General features: G+C 35.1%; 1 protein-coding gene across 1 annotated transcript in view; it reads left to right on the forward strand.

The window, feature by feature from the left end:
* Nucleotides 1-9,090: 9,090 nt before the first annotated feature.
* Nucleotides 9,091-19,318, forward strand: part of LOC110596629 (cAMP-specific 3',5'-cyclic phosphodiesterase 4D-like) — a 196,647-nt gene continuing 186,419 nt past the window's right edge. The window contains exon 1 of the mRNA XM_021718059.1: nt 9,091-9,226. Coding sequence (XP_021573734.1) covers nt 9,185-9,226 — 42 coding nt within the window. The 5' untranslated portion in view covers nt 9,091-9,184. The remainder of the gene's footprint in view (nt 9,227-19,318) is intronic.

The following is a 19,318-nucleotide window of genomic DNA, read 5'->3' on the forward strand; positions in this document are numbered from 1 at the left end:
TTTACTGGACCATTGTGAAATACTGGTCAAGGTGAGTGTTGAAAGTGTGGGTACTCTGGCATTTCTCTACCCTTGAGAGTGAAGAATTGGATCTTGGGAGCCAAATGATATTCTTTTATCTCCCCAAATGCCACTTATTTTGTAATAAATTTGTACTGAAATCAAAAATGACTTGTGTTCTCTTACGTAAGTGTGACTTCTTGCACATTATTCATTCAGTGGACATTTACAGCACAATTTCTGGGTGTGGAGTTCTACAGCTAACTCTTCTGCAGCGATTAAGATCTGACCAGATGCACAAAAGAGTTGAAAAGAACTGTCAGTCTCTACTTCCATGTTCTTTTCCCTCTACTTGGGGAAAAACATCAGTATATGAAATGACATTTGAATAACTTAAAGTGAAGTGTTCACAAGAGCAGAATAACTCAGAATGGGTTTTGAAGTTATTAGGTGTATGACTCACTTGCTACCTCCTTGGGGGTCTCACACCAGCTATTCTGAGCTTCTGTCAGAACACAGTGCATTGTGCGATTTGTCTCTCTCCCCTCACTAGACTGAGAGCTCCTCATGGAGAGAGATTTTTATCATATTTATCTCTGCATCCCTGAACCCTAACATAGTTCATTGCATACCACAAGTGCCCAGTAAATGTCTGGTGAATGAATTAGTAAGAAGGATTTCAGTTATCATTTCTGGGGAAGAGAAGGGAATAAGATGATAGCTTTATATAGACATAAGCTACAAAGAAAATATTTGATTCTTTTCAGTCTAGAGTCATAATGTACTTTCCTTCTCTTAATTTTAGTCAAGGGAAGTATTTCAATTCATTAGAGGTCAGTAAGTATTTACTGAGCATATTTTATGTTGTGCTTGTATATGTAAACATGGAATATTTTCTAACCTCAAGGGACTTAGAGTCAGGGCAAGGGTGGCAGTGACATAAAGGTAAACAGATCATTTCTTTGTAATTTGGCAAATATACTGTGAGAGGCATTCAGGAGGCATTATAGAAGAAGAGAAAAGGGACATTGACTCAGGCTGGTAGCAGGAATGGGGCTGGGATATTGGGAGAATCAGGAATTCTTCTAAGAGGAGATGACACCTGACTTGAGTTTTAAAGCAGGAATAGCCAAGTGAAGAAAGAAGGGTGTGGCTTTGGAAAAGAGGAAGGGGGAAAAACAAATCAAGACCAGAGACATGAAGGTTGGAAACAGTACAGAGGGTGCAAAAAACTACAAGTGGCTCACTGTAACAAGTGAATGAAATAATGCTGTGTTGAAGGACAAGGATGACCTTGCAAGCAGCAGTTATGGTGACTCCCATGTGCCATGTAATGGAGATTGATCTTGAAGTAGGCAGTGTTGGTGACGAGAACGATTAGAAGGTACCTGAACTAGTGTAGATAAAAATCGGGAAGAGAGTGGTAGTGGTAGGAGAGGAGAGAGCTGAGAAATATTTGCAAGGTACTCCAGTAAGACTTGATGGCAGATTAAGTGTGGGTGACAAGGGAATAGGAAGAACTCAGGATTTTGGCTCAGGTGGCTAGATGGATAGTGGTACCATTAATTGAGAGAAAGAGGGTAAGAGAAAGAATGTATCTGGGAATGAAGAAATTTAAAAAAAGTCATGTTTGTATATGGATGTGGTTTATTTGATATGCCTATGAATCTTCCTAGTTGAAGTGTTTAGCAGTCTTCTGAATGTGTAAAAACTCTGAAGCTTGGGAGAAGTCAGGGTATGCAATATGTATGTGGGGTGATTAAGGCATACATATGGCAACTAAAGCAATGAGAACTAGTGGACTACCAAGGAGTTTAATGTAGAACAGAGGGTTTCAAGTGCCAACCAACAATGTGGTGTTCTGAAGCTTTCATGTTCATCATCTGGGAAATCGATCAAAAGGAAATTTCTGAGTACCTCTCTTAAAAGTTCTGATTTATTAGTGGAGAGTCAGAAATCTGCATTTTATAGCATTCCCTGGTTAATTTTGATAGACGGTTATGTTTGGAAAGCACTGATAAAGAGTAAGAACAATGGCATCATGCATATTTTCAGAGGTTGACAAATGAAGTAGAAAGCAATCAGATGAAGAACCAGCAGAGAGTGATATTGCAGAAGACAGCGAGAGAGTTTCTAGAAGGAATAACAGTGTTATAGTAGAAAGTTGTAGTCAGAGAATTTGTGAAGAGTTGGTTTGATTTGGCACTATGGTAGTCTAATATCTTTACAGAAGGAAGTTAAGGGTAGGAGTAAAGCTAGGTTGCCTTGGGTTGAGGAGTAAAGTATGGGAATAAGGAAGTGAAGAAAGATAATAGACAATTTTTTCAAGCACTTGATTGTGAAGAGAAAGATAATGAAATCTGGAGGCGAGAGATCATAGGATTATGAGGCTGATTTGAAAGGGGAAAGAACTCTCAAGAATATTTAGAGCACGACGGGAGAGAGTCAGTTAGAACAGGTAAGGTAAGGAAAGATAAAAGTAGGTAGAAGACAGGACTCTGCATGGGGGGAGAAGCATCTTATCCTCTCAGCTGTGAGGAAAAGAGGTAAGGGAGAGTGAGCTGGGGTGAGGAAGAAAGCTGAAGCACAATTTTTGATGACTCTTTCAGGGAGACATTAAGAGGTTCAAACAGCTGAAAAGGCACAAAGCTTGCTGAAGCCAAACCTAGGAAAAGAGCCTTAGTGTTAATTTATTACTTTTGGAATATTTCTGTTGCAAATTGTGTCAGACTTTTCTCTTACATTGCATGTTTTTCAACATATAGTAGTATGAACATATTTTGTAGATTGAGCTCCTTCCTGTTAGCCCTGTAAAACCCAAATCTTTTTTTTGCTGATTCATTTCCTCATTTGCACTTGTTTCTGTGTTCCTTGCATTCTATATTCCCAGAAACTAGCACAGGCAGGGGGATCTCAATAACTGATTGATTTTCTAGGTGAAGCGGAGCCTGAAAATTTTCTTTTTATGGACACTATTACTAGGCCCTCTCCAAAAAGGAAAGTTAATTGACAACTAAATGGAGGATGGGAATAGCAAAGTCAAGGAGAGAGAACTTAATTTTGGCCATCTCTCTTCCAACTAAGCTTTTTTCCCAATCTATAGATTCCCAAAAATGTCTCACACTATGTGTGAAATAGCGAACTTGAGAACTCAAAAACAAACACATGAGCACGCAATCTAACAGCCCCCTCCAAACAATTATATAAACAAAAACTAGCACTTTTGTTAAAGCTAGCAATTTTGTTCATACTCCAATGTAGGAAAAGATGGTGAGTGACGTATTTTATATTCACTCTAATACTTTCTTTTAATCTGAATTTTAAGTATTTCATTTTTCTGAATGTTGAAAATTTGAGAAGGCAAGAAATATAGAAACAAGAACAAAAACACCCATAATACAGCACCTAGATACAAATACTAATGTTTTGCCAAATTTATTTTCAGTCTTTTCTCTGTGCATAACTTTTTATAAGATCATACTATATGTATATGACTTAATTCCTCTTTTTAAAATTTAACATTATATTGCATTTTCTCATGTAATTAAAAATCTCATAAAATATATTTTAATAGCATAATACATTATAAGGTTCCCATATTTTATTTAGCTATTCTCTTACATCTAAATTGTTCAAACTTTTCAGTTTTATAAGCAGCATTGCTGAGCTTGCTTTTGCATATAAAGCACTTTCCATATTTTATATTACTTTCTGAAATATTATATAAAAGTATATAACATCATTAAAGCTTTTGGCACTTATTATCAAATTCCTTTCCAAAGACTTATGTCATTTTGAAAGCTGATCAGCAATATATGAAATGCATATTTAATTATATATGCACCATTATCAAGTATTTTATTTTTAAAATACATAACTGTGCTTATCTGTGGGCAAGACAAACAGAAACTGGGTGATTTTAATTTTTATTTATTTGATAAATAGTGAATTAAATATTTTTCAATTTTGATACAATTTTATTTCTAATTTTGCAAAATGTCTACTTATGAATGAAAGTGCCTATACTTTTCTTATAAATTTATACTTTAATTTTTAATATAATTTAGTAAGTGGTCATAAAGTATACAATATTATGTTAAGTACTATGGGAAAGGCAAAAGAATGATAATAAATTTCTTTCAAATTTAAGAAATTTGTGTTTTATAATCATACAACTTGCAGTATGGAAGAAGCCTCACAATGCACCTTATTCCACCCCCAGTTGAAGAAGCAAAGATTAAACCCAAAAAACAATTAGTGAAAAAAATGTTAGATAGAAAATTTTGTGGTGAAAAATACCTTTTGTTGTTGGACTTCTTAGAAAGTAGAAACCTGTGTAACTTGAAGCAGCAGGGAAGTTGTTATAAGAAGGAAAGAATTTTGTTGAACTTTAAAGAACAGAAAGAGATAAATGAAGAGAAGATAAATGAAGAGAAGAATTTAAGAGCACGAACTGAGGGCTAGGAGGTAGAAATGAACATATTACAGGTGTTGGAGAGATTAGATCAGACTGTCTAGGGTGAAGGGCTGGTGTTGGGGGAATAGAATGTGCAACAAGACCAGATTGAACATGTAAATCAAAGATCACCTGACTCTTCTAGTTGAAACATAACACTCTAGACTTCCTACCAAGCATAAGCTATAACCTGACTGTACAGGTCATCCTTGTGGTTACAAGTAGACTGCACTGACTTCAGTGAGAACCAAGTTATTAAACTCTGATAGGAAGACTGCAAGGCACATCTGGGTTGACCTATGAACTAGTTTAAGGAAAAAATCCATACACAGGGCAGTATCATCAGCTGGACAGAGCACTGAGCATGGAATACAGGGGCCTCAGTCTAATTACTGTGTTATCCCAGGCAACTCTATGATCTTAGGCAGATTACTTATGTTCCCTAGACCTCAGTTGCCTCATTTGTACCCTAATCTCAGATTCTATAGCCATTAGCAGGAGCTCAGATAAGGGACAACCTGCACAGGGTACCCTGGAGAAAAGAGGAAGCATGTCAGTATCATGGAACCGCTATTGTCATCTTCAAATCTGGACAAAGAAGACCTTTTTCTTAATTCACAATTTTCGAAGGTATGGTGTGATGTCAGGCACTTACTATGTTTGATTCTGCCACAGATTTAACAGAGGTCCAACTGGAGCAGACGTCCAAGTTATCTACCTATGTATGCATAGGGCAAATTAGTGGGCATTAAAAAGTCTAAGGCAATAATTCAAACTTTCCCATGAAAAATCTGATTTTTCCTTTTTGTATGATTTTGTCCTTTTAACTTTTTGAGTATTTAGTTTTTGCATTGCCTTCTCCTAATTTCTTGCCTGCTGATACTTTGGTGGATGAACCTTGTTAAATTGAAGGTATTTTTGTTGTATTTCTTTGGAATTGTCTTTTATAGTGATCAAACTTCCCTTTTTATGTGTGCCACATGTACTCATTCTGGATTAGAATCTAATGAAGGGAAAATACTGCCAAGTTTTATTTTGCTTTGATGTCTATTTTATGCAGTCATAGAAAAATCTATATTTGGATGAATTAGAGACAGATCTAATTGATTACCCTTTGGTCATTCATAGGCAACTTCACCCAAAAAATTCTTTTCCCCACATCAAGAAAGTTTGGTATTTATCTGAGAGCTTGGTACGATGCCTGGTACATACTAGGTACTCAATAATTTTTTTAAAAACTAATGCATCTGAGTGGCTTTATAATTCAGCAGTTACTACATAAACTGACTTATTGTGTAGAAGATTAAAAATATTAGTTCTAAAACAGGAGGCAAATAGAAAATTCTTGTGACATATATAAAGCATGTACTGTCTAGTAGTTTCTCTAATATTTGTAGATGATTGGAATGCTTTTTCACTGTTATGTTTAAGGATGTCATTATGTATTGACACATTTGCTGTTTCAGAGAATAGAATTATATTTGCAGAGAACCTTCAAGTTTCCAGAAAACTTTCTGAGATATTATCTAATTAATCCCTATAACAACCTTCTGAGGAGGGTGGCAGAGATACTGTTATCTCCACTTTACAGAGAAGCAAGCAACTGGTAGAGGAGAAAAAGAGAAGGGATTTTCCTAATACCATCCAGCTTGTGTATATGACATAGCAATGAAAGTAGAACTTAATTCTTCTGATGACCAGTTCAGGGCTTTTTCTACTATATAAATCCTCAATCCCTAGGAAAGAATCTGTCTTAACTCTCTTATCCTAGCATCGAAGCAGCAAAATTTATACAGGTGCTCCTGCTTTGATTTTGTCTTCGAATATCCCAGCACCATCTGTCTTGCCAACCACCTCTCTTCATTTTTATTTCTAAAGTGTTCTCCCTGCAGGAGCCAACTCTTCCTTCTTTCTAATTAACTTTTCTGTGGAAACTCCTGTTGTAATGAATTGCACGTGTGCCTGTTCTCTTGCTTAGATTTCTTTTTAGTGCACCTGGAGGGAGAAAGCTTTTCTGTCATCTCACAGCATTATCTTTGCTGAGGGGGAACTTCTAGGAACTAAGATAGCTGTCTTCCTGGGAGTAAACCTCCCTTTTCAAGGCAGCCCATTCTCTACTTGATAACCCAGCTGTCTATATTTCCCTTTGGGCCTAGTGTAGTAAATACTCGGCTATTGCTAGTTCCAGGTACTGCACCATTCTTTGGATGCCCCTACGCTCCTCACATCTTAAAAAGTCCCCTTATTGAACCCACCGTAAATGATCCTACTATAAATGTGCATCTGCTTAACCCTGGGACCCTAACTGACACAATCGTCATATTAGTAAACGGAAATTATATTTGCCTAAACGTGTTTTATTTTACAGAGGTTAACACTTTAGGAGGAAAAAAAATAAAATCGTTGTTTGTCTTTTGATACTAAGAGAAGAAAAAGGTAGTAATGATGGATGATGAGGAGAAGGAGGGCCAAGCATCTCCCGTGTGTCAAGTATTCTACTTTATACCTCATTTAAACTCAAAACACTTTCTCCCTTTTGTAGACCTGGAAAAAGCTGAGAGAGGTCAAATAACTCCTAAAACTATACAGTATGCCAGTGGAGAGCTGAAATTCTAACCAGTGTCTATTTGGTTCCAACATTCATCCTTTTAGAGAGGTCAGGCTGCCTCCTAGATATACAGGCTGAGAAAGACCATCCCATCAGCAGTCAATTAAATTTATTGCCTATACAAATTCTCTTAATGATGGCATTTAAGTCATTTAAGGCAAATTTATTGAAAACCTAATTAATTCAGCAAACCTTATCAGGTCAGATTCATTTTTTACTAGCCCACTAGAGGCAGCTATTCCATGGTTGTCTCCAAGGCTACTCACCAAATATTGGATGAATAATTAAATATTTTGAAAGAGTTTTTCCTCTGATAATGTACTATCTTCCCATGGCAGTTATCTAGGGTTTGTTCCTCTCTAGCTATGGAATATTTAGTTCACAGTTTATGTTCTTTCTGTCCATTTCTAAAATGAGTAACATAATTCCACATTTCCTGAGACCTATAAAATGCTTAGTATTATAATTAATCTGTAAAGGTGACTAAATTCCTGGAGGGTACTATCTAAAACCTTCCATTTGTGGATCAGCTATTCCTCCCACCAAACACTACTCCCTGAAAAAAATCCACACACACTAAAAGAAACAGTATTTATCCTAGCAACTCACATTTGATTGTGCATTTTTTTTTAACCTTCAGGCAAGCATTTTCATCAGCCTGGGAGGAAGGCTTTGTCTCCTAATTCCCTTTGGGACCCCGACTTGTGTCTAGAGATATTCTTAGCAATAATAAACATCATTTCTCCATTTCTGTCTCCACCTTGCTGATGTGAGACCTCTGGCCTCTCTGAATGTACCTTCCTTTTATTTTGAGAAGTTGTGAGGGAGTGAGTCACATATAATCCAAAAAAAAGTCTTTTCAGTCCTGAAATCGAGTGCTGTGTTCCTTGCAGGATTCCTCACTTTTTGTTTTATATGTTTATTTAAAAGTATATATAGTTAAAAAATTTTTTTTATACCTTGACATTTTTTCAATCATTTTAGCAAAACCAGTTCCTTCAGACCTTGATCACTGTTACTTTTTCCTGTAAACCTCAGATACAAGTTTTTGAGAAGCTCAGAACAAATCTAAGTGATAGTACGACATGCTGTTGTTAGCATCAGTCTATGCCTACAATATCAGCCTATACCTATAATGTCAGTGTTTTTGTGTTTGGTCAAACTTTTTTGCCTTATCCCTTTTCCCTGAGGGTAAGTTCTTTCCCAAAAGGTACTTCAGCCCACTTGCAAATATACTTTATGCATATGCAAGTTATGTCCAGATGTAGCAGAATATTAGAAATGAACACAACCCTTATGGCTGTTTGACTTGCTCTTTTCTTGAAACTCAAAACAGAGACTCTCCTTCCTAGTGTCTAGTGGGAAGTGAAGGTTAGTTAGGTAATGAGGCTATCAGTGTCATTCAAATGGCAATTACTCTGGAATATTCTTTGAAATAACAGTTATTGCTTAACTGTTATAGGTACACGATTTGCTCTCAACTTCTCTCACACATTCCTTACAACCTCTTTGAACTAAAGTGGTAGAAAATTCTCTGTGTTTACTGAAAAGTCACTAGGTTGGCTTCAATGTACTGTGGATTATTGCTAATCAAACAAGAGGCAATAATGCAGTGCTCAGAGGGCTCTTCAGATGCAAGTAAGATTCCTCCACTAATGGACATGACTACCTATAGTGAAAAATTGAGGGGTCCCTAGCTGTCCCAGCCAAAATCAGTACATGCACAAATCCTCATTTCATGCATGTAATTTTAGGTTATGGCTACCATACCTATTTCTTTCAGTCACTAAAAACGTAGACTTGAATATTTAATGGAAAACAGATGGTGCTTGAAATCTCTAACTTACATTTAACAAAAGTTGTTTTGGAAATGTTGCTTGTGTGTACTTTTATTGCTTTAAACACAGCACCATTTTAGCCTATTCTGATGAATTATTTAAGAATTATTGTCTCTAGCCTAAGACAGCATTTCAAAGTGCACGTGTTAATCATATACTTGATTAAACATTTCCTTGCCTTCCTTTTCAGCATTCCAGTTGGCTTTTGAGTGGATAATTGTTGCAGTGAGAGCACTGACGCTGGAAAAACTAGTGCCTGTTTGGATTACGTAAAATACCACAATGAAAAGAAATACCTGTGATTTGCTTTCTCGGAGCAAAAGTGTAAGTACTTTTTGTTTTAATTTATTTTCTAAACATATGTACATGTAGCTTTTTACTGTTTACTTTGGATTTTAATATTGTTTTATCATGATTAGACTGATGGAAAACCTTCAGTTAACTTTCGTTTTTCTGAGTATATGCCAGTTTGCTGACAAATGCAGACTTGTTCATCTGCGTGGCCTGGTTGGCATTTGATGAAAATTCTCTTTCAGCCAGTTGATATGCCTTACCATTCTTTCATATAAGCCTACAGGCATGATATTGAACACACTGATTTTTGAATGCCTGCAGGAAGTAAATGATTGAAAGCTGAAACTGAAGAAATGTATGCCTTGAATATAAAACTTTCTGGGCAAGTCCAAAAGCACAAATTAAACTTATCTTATTATGTCAATTGGTTACATTCTGAAAGTTCATTCCTTCCATGAGTTTTCTCCCCTGGCGCATGTCTCTCATCTCTCTTTTTAATTTTCCTTTTAAACATTTTTAAGCGAACATTCTCAGGACCCTGCTGAAGGTTAAGCCTTTTTTCTAATTACTTAATGTTTTAAGTTACCAAGTTCATGATAATTTTTAGATTTCTATTAGCTTATGAAAGAAAGCATACGCAAATAGAGCAACTCGAAGAAAGCTACACAAGGCAAGGATGAAAGCAGACTTAATTTCCATCAGATGAGCTCTAAGAAAATGTCCCTTTGTTCATTTAACCCAAGGGAGGAAAGGCATCCAAACAGATGTAGTTGTGACGTAGGAACATTCATTTGAAGGCATCAGAAAAACCACAAATGCAAACACATTTCTCTAGTATGGGGATGCTTTGTGTTACAACCAGTGATTCTATTGTGATGGCCAAAGGCCATCTTTCATTCTTTCTATAGAATTACCATTCAGCTTTTAAGGGTGAGGAATGAGTACGTGGAAAGTATAATATGCCCAATGGGTTTTCTTAAAAAAATGAAGATATACTGAGAGGTATGTCCCTTTTTTAATTTTACTGAATACTGTGTTTAATAACCAACTAAGCAAATTCAACATACTCTGAAGAAATGTTTAAATTCATTTATCTTACTGGTTGGTGTTTGTTTGTATGGATTATTGCTTTTATCATCATACAAAGTTGCTCACTGAAACAAGAGGTTACCTGCATACAGATTATCAAATTGCGAACACATCTTTGTGTTTCAGAGTTTTCTTATTGCAAATTAAATATGAAAGCAAACTATTCATATACTTCCTTCTTTTATTGAATTGCAGAGCCATGTGATATGAAAAAATATCTAAAGGCAAAAGGGAGAATATTTTGGATAATTATAACTATATCATTAAACATTTCCTGTTCTTGGATGGAACATCCTAAAAGCAAATGATTAAGTCGTGACTTTAAGTAACTGCAAGTACTTAATGATGCTAGGAGATTTCCTGTTTGTATTTGTTTAATGCAAAAATTTTCATCTTGGTGAAAAAGCTCAAGCTTCCCAGATTAAGAGAAGCTGAGTTGCCTACATTTGTCCAAATATAAACAGTAGAGCTCTCATTTCATTGCTTCCTAGCTTCTTGAAAATCCACTGGCATAAAGTGTTTCCATTTAATTAAATGACTCTAAGCAGGAGTTACTGTTTGTCAGAGAAAAGCGCTTGAATTTTTACCTAGTCAGAAATTGTCACTTTAGGGCTTCAAAAGTTTATTTTGCACTGGTCTAAGCCATGTCACTCCCCAACACTAAAGTCTTTGCCATAATAGAATCCAAAACTGTACACTTGGAAGTAGGTATTTCCTGTTTTTGATGAAGAAAGGTTAAAAAAAATTAATTCTATTTAGAATCTGACAATGTTTTTCTTTGGCATTATGACATTTGAAAATCCAAAGAGTGTTCTAAATGTTAAAGCAGTCTCTGTTCCTCTACATGCCTCTCTGTAGGTCTTGTATCTTTCGCTATGAAAATTTAAGACATATAAAAGAGATAGAAAAAAAAGAACATCTTTAAGCAATCACCTTAGTAAGTTTCCCTCGTGAAAGGGATTCTAGCTATCTTGCAAGACCATTTAGTCAATTCCATCTTATTTAGAAGATTCAGGAATAAGGTGGGTGGTTAAATTAGACAAGAGATCTGTTCCTACCAGTTATGAGTTTCTATGATCCTAAATCGTGATGTGCTCATGCATAAATTGAAGACCAGTTAAGAAATAAATATAAAATCAGATATTGGGGCAAAGAGAGTATTAGTTAGGTTGGGCTACCATAACAAAAATACCATAGACTAGATGGCTTAAAAAGAAATGTATTTTATCACAGTTCTTCAGTCTGGGAAGTCCCCAAGACCAAGATGCCAAACAATTCAGTTCCTGGTAAAGGCTCTGTTCTTGACTTGCTGATGGTTTGCAGTCACCTTCTCACTCGGTCCTCACATAGCAGAGAAAGAGCATAAGGTCTCTGACGTCTCTTCTGAGAAAGTTCCTAATCCTTTCACAAAGACCCCACCTTCATGAACTCATTTTACCCTAATTACCTCCCAAGTTCCCACCTCCAAATATTCTCATATTGGGGGTTAGGGTTCAACATGTGTATTTTGGGTGAATACAAACATTCAGTCCATAACAGAGGATTTGATATTCTTAAAGAGATGATGTTAGTGACTATGATATTTAAGATTAAAGGATGGTGACCAATATTTTGGAATCAGCATATTCTCTTAATCTGATAACACTGAAAAGGATCTGGTAACATCTTTCTCTTCATCTCTTGTTTTCTATATTTTACTTTAGGAAGTCTCTTGATTTTTTAAGATCTAATAATCTCTTCATAGATCTAGGGACTAATTTCTATTTTACTGAAAACTGTTTTTCTTTTCCTTTACTGTTCTTACTTATTATTTGTTCTAAATATCTAATCCAATGGCACTGGTCTCTGAAGTATCTAGTCCTATCAGTGGGTTTTCCAGCTGCACTAACTTTTCAGAGATTTATAAATTTCAGACCTGATTACTGAGCCACCCACATTTCCTCTACTCATGCCTACTGCCTCACTGTTTTTTGGTTAATCAGGAGAGGAAAAGAAGTACAGACAAAAAGACAGGTAATAAAAATTTCCTTAGGAACAGTGTATTTCAAAATCAGGGGTTATTAAACATTTCCACCCTCCTATCCCCCTTATTAAACATTTTAAAGTATCTTTTTAATATAATATCTCTGGTGTTATTCTCCAAACTCATGAATTTTTATAAATTTTTTCATCTAGAGAATGAGATAAATTGTAATTCTTCATTAATAAGTTCTCTTGTGTATTGAATTAAAAAATATCTGTAGTCTTTTACATTAAATTCTAAATTTTCCAATACACTGAATAATTTTCTTCCTACTAGTTTGGAGAGATTCAAGATATCATTTGCTCAATTGGATTTGTTAATTTTCTTGATGAAATTGCCCTCTATTTGACTTAGGATTCTTTTGGATGTTCCACATTTGGATAAATTTGTCACTCACCAGATGTCTTTAATTGATGTTCCCTGTTCTTTTTTGATACAATGGTTGTTTAGTGTTCAAAACTGGAAGCAAGGGCTAGCTGTTTGGAGGGTACAGGATATCTGGCAAATTCTTTGCATATTGAATTTAAAGACCACCTAAATAGGATGTCAGTTTTGAATCTGGGAGCTAGCAGCCCATCTGGTGAAATATTCCCAGCAGTCTCCCTAGAATTGCTTCTTTTCACATAAGATTTTATAAATATTGTCCAAAGTTTGTACATGAAATTTATCTTATTCCTAAAAAAGATAAGTTTTTTTTCCAGTTATACCTTTATATTGCTGAGTTTTTAGAAGCAGTCCTTCACCTAATGACCCAGGGTGAATAATTTATGTCATTTCATCTGCATTTCAGTGTCTGCCTGAGAGAAAAGCCAAAAAGAAATTTAGAAAGGATAATACATTTTGTTATGGTACTTTAGAGCTATCTGCATTTATTATTCCTCACAATTACCCTGTAAAATAGGCTATTTTTGGTTTGTATGGTTAAAGTAAAAATAATTCTTTCCTAGATGAACCTTATTTTCTCTGCTATTTTCATCACCACCTAAACTACAAGATTGACAAAGCTGTCACAGCTTAGAAGCCTGATAAAACGAAATATGTAGCAACTTGATTTTTCACTTGTAAAACTCAGTGGAGTCCAAACAAGGTCAGGGGAGATGCATAGGTAAAGATGCAGTGAAAAGCATAAAGTACAAAGGAAAAATAAAATAATATTCTTACTTGTGTCTCTATTAGCAACAGACTGAAAAGAGAACTTGTAGTTTTAGAGATTTTACTCCTTTGGTCATTATATCTCCTTTCAGCTTGTGCTTTTTCTTACAAAATTCTAAAAATATTTACTGAATAACTACTGTGTGCTAGGCTCTGGGTGTCTACTCTGAATAAGATACTTGTCCTCTTTATACTCATAGAGCATGTTTCACGACTAAATTTTTATAGTTTATTGAAATTATGTCACTACCCTGTCACTCTACCCCTGATTACTCAAGTCTATGTTATTTTAATCTTTAATTCTTCTTCACAGGGAGACTGAAAGTCTGTCTCTCTCAAATCTCTATGTACTGCACTTCATCACATTGTGGTTATCCTGTTTAGTAAAGATATTTTGAGCTGGGAATAATGTGCCATAATTGTCAATTATGCTCATTGTTGCAGAAACATAGATCATTTCAGAGCAGTTAAAAAAGAATTTTTCTCAGATAATCAACAATAGTATAAGAATAGCCAAGAGTATAAATGAATGTCAGTAGGACAAGAAAGGTCTGACAGAATAGGGACTGATCAGCAACCATTTGCTCTGAAATCAGTCACATGTCACATGACTGTTTTAGTGACCAAAGCCAATTATTAAACTGTCATCTTAGAAAAACCTTCACTATTTTTGATATTGTGATGTTTTTGCTATTTCGTTTTTGGAAAATTTCAAGTTAGAGTTGGATTTCAAATGATTATGTACAAGAAATAATTGCATATATTGTACTTAACAGTGTAAACACCAAAGATACATAAAAATGGAGAAGAATCTTATTGAATTGATGAGGGATATTAAAAAATTATTCTTATAGCCAGTATCTCTCTATAACAAGGTAACATTTTGAAGAAAAGCATAATAATTTGGTGGAGTTTTATGTCAGTAGTATTTCACTTCAGAAAAAGTTTACTTATCATGACTTCTTATTTTTAACACTCAATGGTCTATTTTTAAGTTTAGATTAGCTTTTTTTTACTGTTAAAATGGCCACCAATAAACAAATGTCTTGAAGTCTAGAAAAAATGACTTCAGTTAAAATTACTAGTATGTTTACATTGTTTCCCATGATCAGTGCTTTCAAGGGCAGAGCAGGAATGGTCCCTGATGTCCTAAGTTATAGTCCTGGATTTGCATCTGTGTGTCTATGTCTTGGTGGAGGAAGTAGGGGGTAAAAGAGCCATAAATAATTAGATTAATCATGAAATGCTCCCAATATCTAGTATGATTGTTTCAAGGGTAAAATGAGAAAACAGTACTGAAAGCACATTGCAAAGTAAAAGCAAACAAACGAAAACCCAAATAAGCCACCAAACAAGCAACAATAAAAAAAGGTATATGATACAACTAAGTCTCGTATACTTCTGCACCAAATCCTTTAAGTCTTACAGATTTTTAAAAATGAAATTGATTCAATAAACAAATTAACAACAACAAAATAGCTTTGCCTTTACTGTTGAGAAAGGTCACCTTGTCAGTTCACAAGTTTTCCCCAAGCTGTGCAAATTAAAAGTCATGATGTCAAAGTCAAGATGGTTGATCACTATGTAATTAGAGCCACCTGACCCTGTTTTCCAGTTCTTTCCATCATCCAGGTTGTGTCATATGCCACAAACATGGAGGTAGGGATACAACCTCATTTACAGCATTAGACTTTTAGTTAAGACATTTAGTTTATAATGCTTTTATGGTCATATTCTTTCCCTAACCCTATCCTTCCTGTGGCAGTCTGGACTTCTGTTCTGGCAATATTGCTTCTGTATTAAGGATATGGCTATGCTTATAGCCCCAAATATCCCAAATTTAATCTAGTCAACAATATTTTTAAAGCCTTCACCAACTTCTTGACCAAACTATAGCAGTTATATCCCATGGAGCTTCAAAACAAATGATATCCCAGGAGTTCAGAGAATTAACACATCACCAATTCACTTCTAAGTTGGGATTTAAGCTTTGCAGAGAATGTGGCTTACTTAAACAGATTGACTTTTAGCCAAATGTATTAAACTACTGAAAACAAATGATAACACCACAGTGCCATAACAAAAGCAGTTTTTCTACAAATTCACTTAAAACAAGAAAAACAAGCTTTAGAGATCCTCATCTCTTCTTATTGCATGCATTCTAAAATCTTATTAAATGTTCATCTTTTATCTTTCTATAAGAGGCTTTTATATGGTATCAGTTTTCCATTTTAACATATCAAGAGAGACCTAGACATTTGCTCAGAAACATTCAGAACTTGTATTTCCTCACCCAAAATAAATGAAATAATTGGCAGAGTAGTCAAAGATTATATCCTTGAATAGATAGTGTTATTTATTCAGAAAGCATTTTTATGTTTTGATTTCCTAAAACAGTGCTGAAAACCTCTTAATGCAAGAAGGAAGAACAAATAACAACAAAAAAGGAATTAGGTTTTGGCAAAAATGACTCAGAATAGATGTAAGTTAAAACTTTTTAAAGGATCTTCTAGCATTGAGAGAGTATTTTTTGAGAAAATTATGAGATGGCCTTATATCAAGCTCTTTCCACAATCTGATCAAGTCTTTATGGTTCTTTAAGTCTGTATTGTTAATGCATACTATTAATCATAAAAATTTGAATGTTTTAGTTTATAATTTTTAACGTCATACTATTGTTTATAAATGTGTGTATAATATGTGTATATGTAGACATTCATGAGGAAGATTAACAAATATGTTAATTGACATCTGTTTGTTCAAAACTAAGATTATCTACTTTTATTAGAGTAGTACACATAATTCACTAAATTATCCTGTGCCTTAATTTCACAAGTTCTTACTAATACATTCGGTAAATTGCCTGCTTGTTTCTATTTTACACATGTGTAAAATAAGGTGAGTAGACTAAACAAATAAGAATATTTCTTTTAACTCTAAGGCCGGGACTGAATATATCCAAGATCGTGTATTTTTCAGAACAGGCTCAATAACGAGTTTTCACATTATAACACTTGCAGTCAAAGTATAGGTTCTTCTTAACCTAACAAATGACTATCCTTTCCACCCAAAGTATAAACAGAATCTTGATTAATTAATTGAGTTTATTGAATCTCTGCCTACTATGCAAAATTACTGCCTTTGTTTGTTGGATATTTATTGCCTCTAAGAATGGCTGGGATTGAAATATCCTCATTTTACCAAGAATTAGAAGAATTTTTAAAAATGTGTTGCTGTTTTAAACATTATCCCTCTTACTTTACCTGTACATATTGCTGGTAAGGACTTTAATATTTTGAGTAGTTGTGCTTTGAAGGAACTTGAGATATTTTACTTTATATTCAGCAACCTTGACCAGCTTTCTGTTGATAACCACCATTTGACCCCTGTGGTTCACCTGTGATTGCATCAAGCCTATCTTTTTTTCTATTAACACAGAGACCTCTGAACTGTTGTGCTAAGTGTGGGCAATGTGGTTCCTCCTTCACTTCCCTGAATTAGAACCAATTCCAGGCTATAATATGCTACCGAACATTACTGAGTCCTGGACATAATGGAAGAAAACCATAGTGTAGAAAGAAAACCCTAAAGATCGAATATAAGAAATTATTATTCCTGGCATTACGGGAGAAACCTACTACCATGTCCTGTCTCCTCAGTAACTGACCTACCTCCATGTTGATTTGCTTATCTTCCCATGTGAAATGCCTTTTCTCATGTATCCTACTTGATGTTCAGAGTCTTCATTCCAAAAGACCCAGGAGAAACCTCTCACTCCATGTTCAAGTAGACATAATAATTTTCAAAGATACAACTCTTACTACAATAAAAACTCCTTAATAGTATCATATAGAGCAATTTAGACTGGAACGTTCATATTCCAGACAAGGAACTTAACCTGGCCTTTGCCAAACCAAAGGATCAACCTTTCCTCAGAGTCAGAAAAACAAAATAAAACTTTTCTTTTAGAGGAACACTTCCTTTTCCTTTTCCCCACTTACGGATTTTTCCATTAAGAGTTTAGAAAATATTGTGGTTAGCTCTCAGCCAAGAGCATACTCATTTCAACACAAATATTTAAAGGCACAGAATTATCAATGAATCCAAACAACTGCCATTCTCAACAAACCCTTATCATTTCCATTACACCCAGCAGATGACTTCATCTTCTTAATTTTAGTATATTGAGAAATTTCAGAGTGAACTATCTAGCTTCTGGTTAAAGATCAGATGCAGAGAGCTTCAAAGTGTCTTTCCCACCCTTACTGTAAGAAAAAAGTTGAACAAACTGTACATTCGCAACTTTCAAAATAATCCACCTGCAGATTGAGGTTATAAGACAACCAACCAACCAAAAAATCTGGGGAGACATAGGTACCTTCAAGGAGAAAGAGGATAACATCACTTATTTTGGGGAGGCAGATGCCACCAGATGTCACATAAACCCGTAAGATGATTCAGCTGGATATTTTGATGAATTGTTAAAGGCTGAATATGAACTAGTACGAACTATGGACACACTGGAGGCTGGGGATATAGCGGGTATATACTGTAGCAGCCTTTTTTCTTCACAGACTCCACAAGGCACTCACAAAGAAGACTGGGGAGAAAGGCAGTCGTTGTCAAAACCAGACCCGTATCTCCAGTGGACTAAAAGAATTAATAGGTTAAGAGAACAGCAACAAGAACTGTTGTCTTAGGAAACTGGAGGAAACTTATTGTTGGTGGTTGGAGGGAGAAAGAATGGTGATGGTAAGAGGAACAGGAAAAGCAAAGCTCTATTCCTATGAGTGGGGTAGAAATATGTGCTAGGATTAGCATTCCAGTTGGAGGAGGGATTGGAGCAATAATTAAGTGCACATCATATTTCTGATACCCAAAGACACTTGCCTATCCAAGACTGGTGCTTAATCAGAACATCAAGGAATGCCCTTCCTCCTTGACCCCTACCAATAGCCTAACAAGCATTGAGTAAAAGCAATAGTGGACTATGATTGTAAGAAAAACAAGAGACAAATTCTCTGTGAGGCTCAATACCAAAAGAGGACTCAACGCTAAAGGAGAAGTAGATAATAAAAAATAACCACTGGCAAGCCATTTCACAACCTAGGCACAAGTTACCATTAAAGAAATTTAAAGCCTAGGGTATAGTGTGGTTAAGAATTGCAATAATAAACTAGAAATCCAGCCCAATTCCTAACTAGAGTAATTGAAATTCTCATGCTAAAGACCTAGCCCTCCCCACATTTCCCATATTTAAGCACAAAAAGTTTTTATTTCAGTATCTACTGTCTTACACAAGATGTCCAACTTTCAGTAAATTATGAGGCAGATGAAGAGGCAAGAGAAAGCACTCTAAAGAGAAAATATACACAACCATCCCGTATATGGGACAAATGTTGGAATTATTAGACAAGGAATTTAAAGTAACTATGATTTATATGTTAAAGGGACTAATGGAAAATGTTGACAACATATGAGATCAGATAGGCAATCTCTGTGGAAATGTGGAAAGTGTAAGAAAAATAAAATGGAAATGCATTTATTAAAAACTCAGACAGAAATATTATAATGAAATAGGCTTGTCACAGCTAAAGGGAAGAATCAGTATACTAGAGGATGTCAATAGAAATTACTCAAACTAGAATACAAAGAGAAAAAATAATTGAAATAAAACAGAAAGATAAAAAATAACAGATCATCTAAGAGCTGTGGTACAATATGAAATGAATAATGTATTCATAATGAAGATGACAAAAGGAGAATATAGAGAGAAAGTAACAAAAGAAATGGCTGAAGAAATAGTGGTTGAAAAGGTGGGAAAAGTGGCTCATGCCTGTATTCCCAGCACTTAGGGA

Source organism: Carlito syrichta, unplaced genomic scaffold (genome assembly GCF_000164805.1).
Source record: "Carlito syrichta isolate Samal-C Ts95f unplaced genomic scaffold, Tarsius_syrichta-2.0.1 Scaffold311771, whole genome shotgun sequence".
In the NCBI taxonomy this organism is placed as follows: Eukaryota; Metazoa; Chordata; class Mammalia; order Primates; family Tarsiidae; genus Carlito; species Carlito syrichta.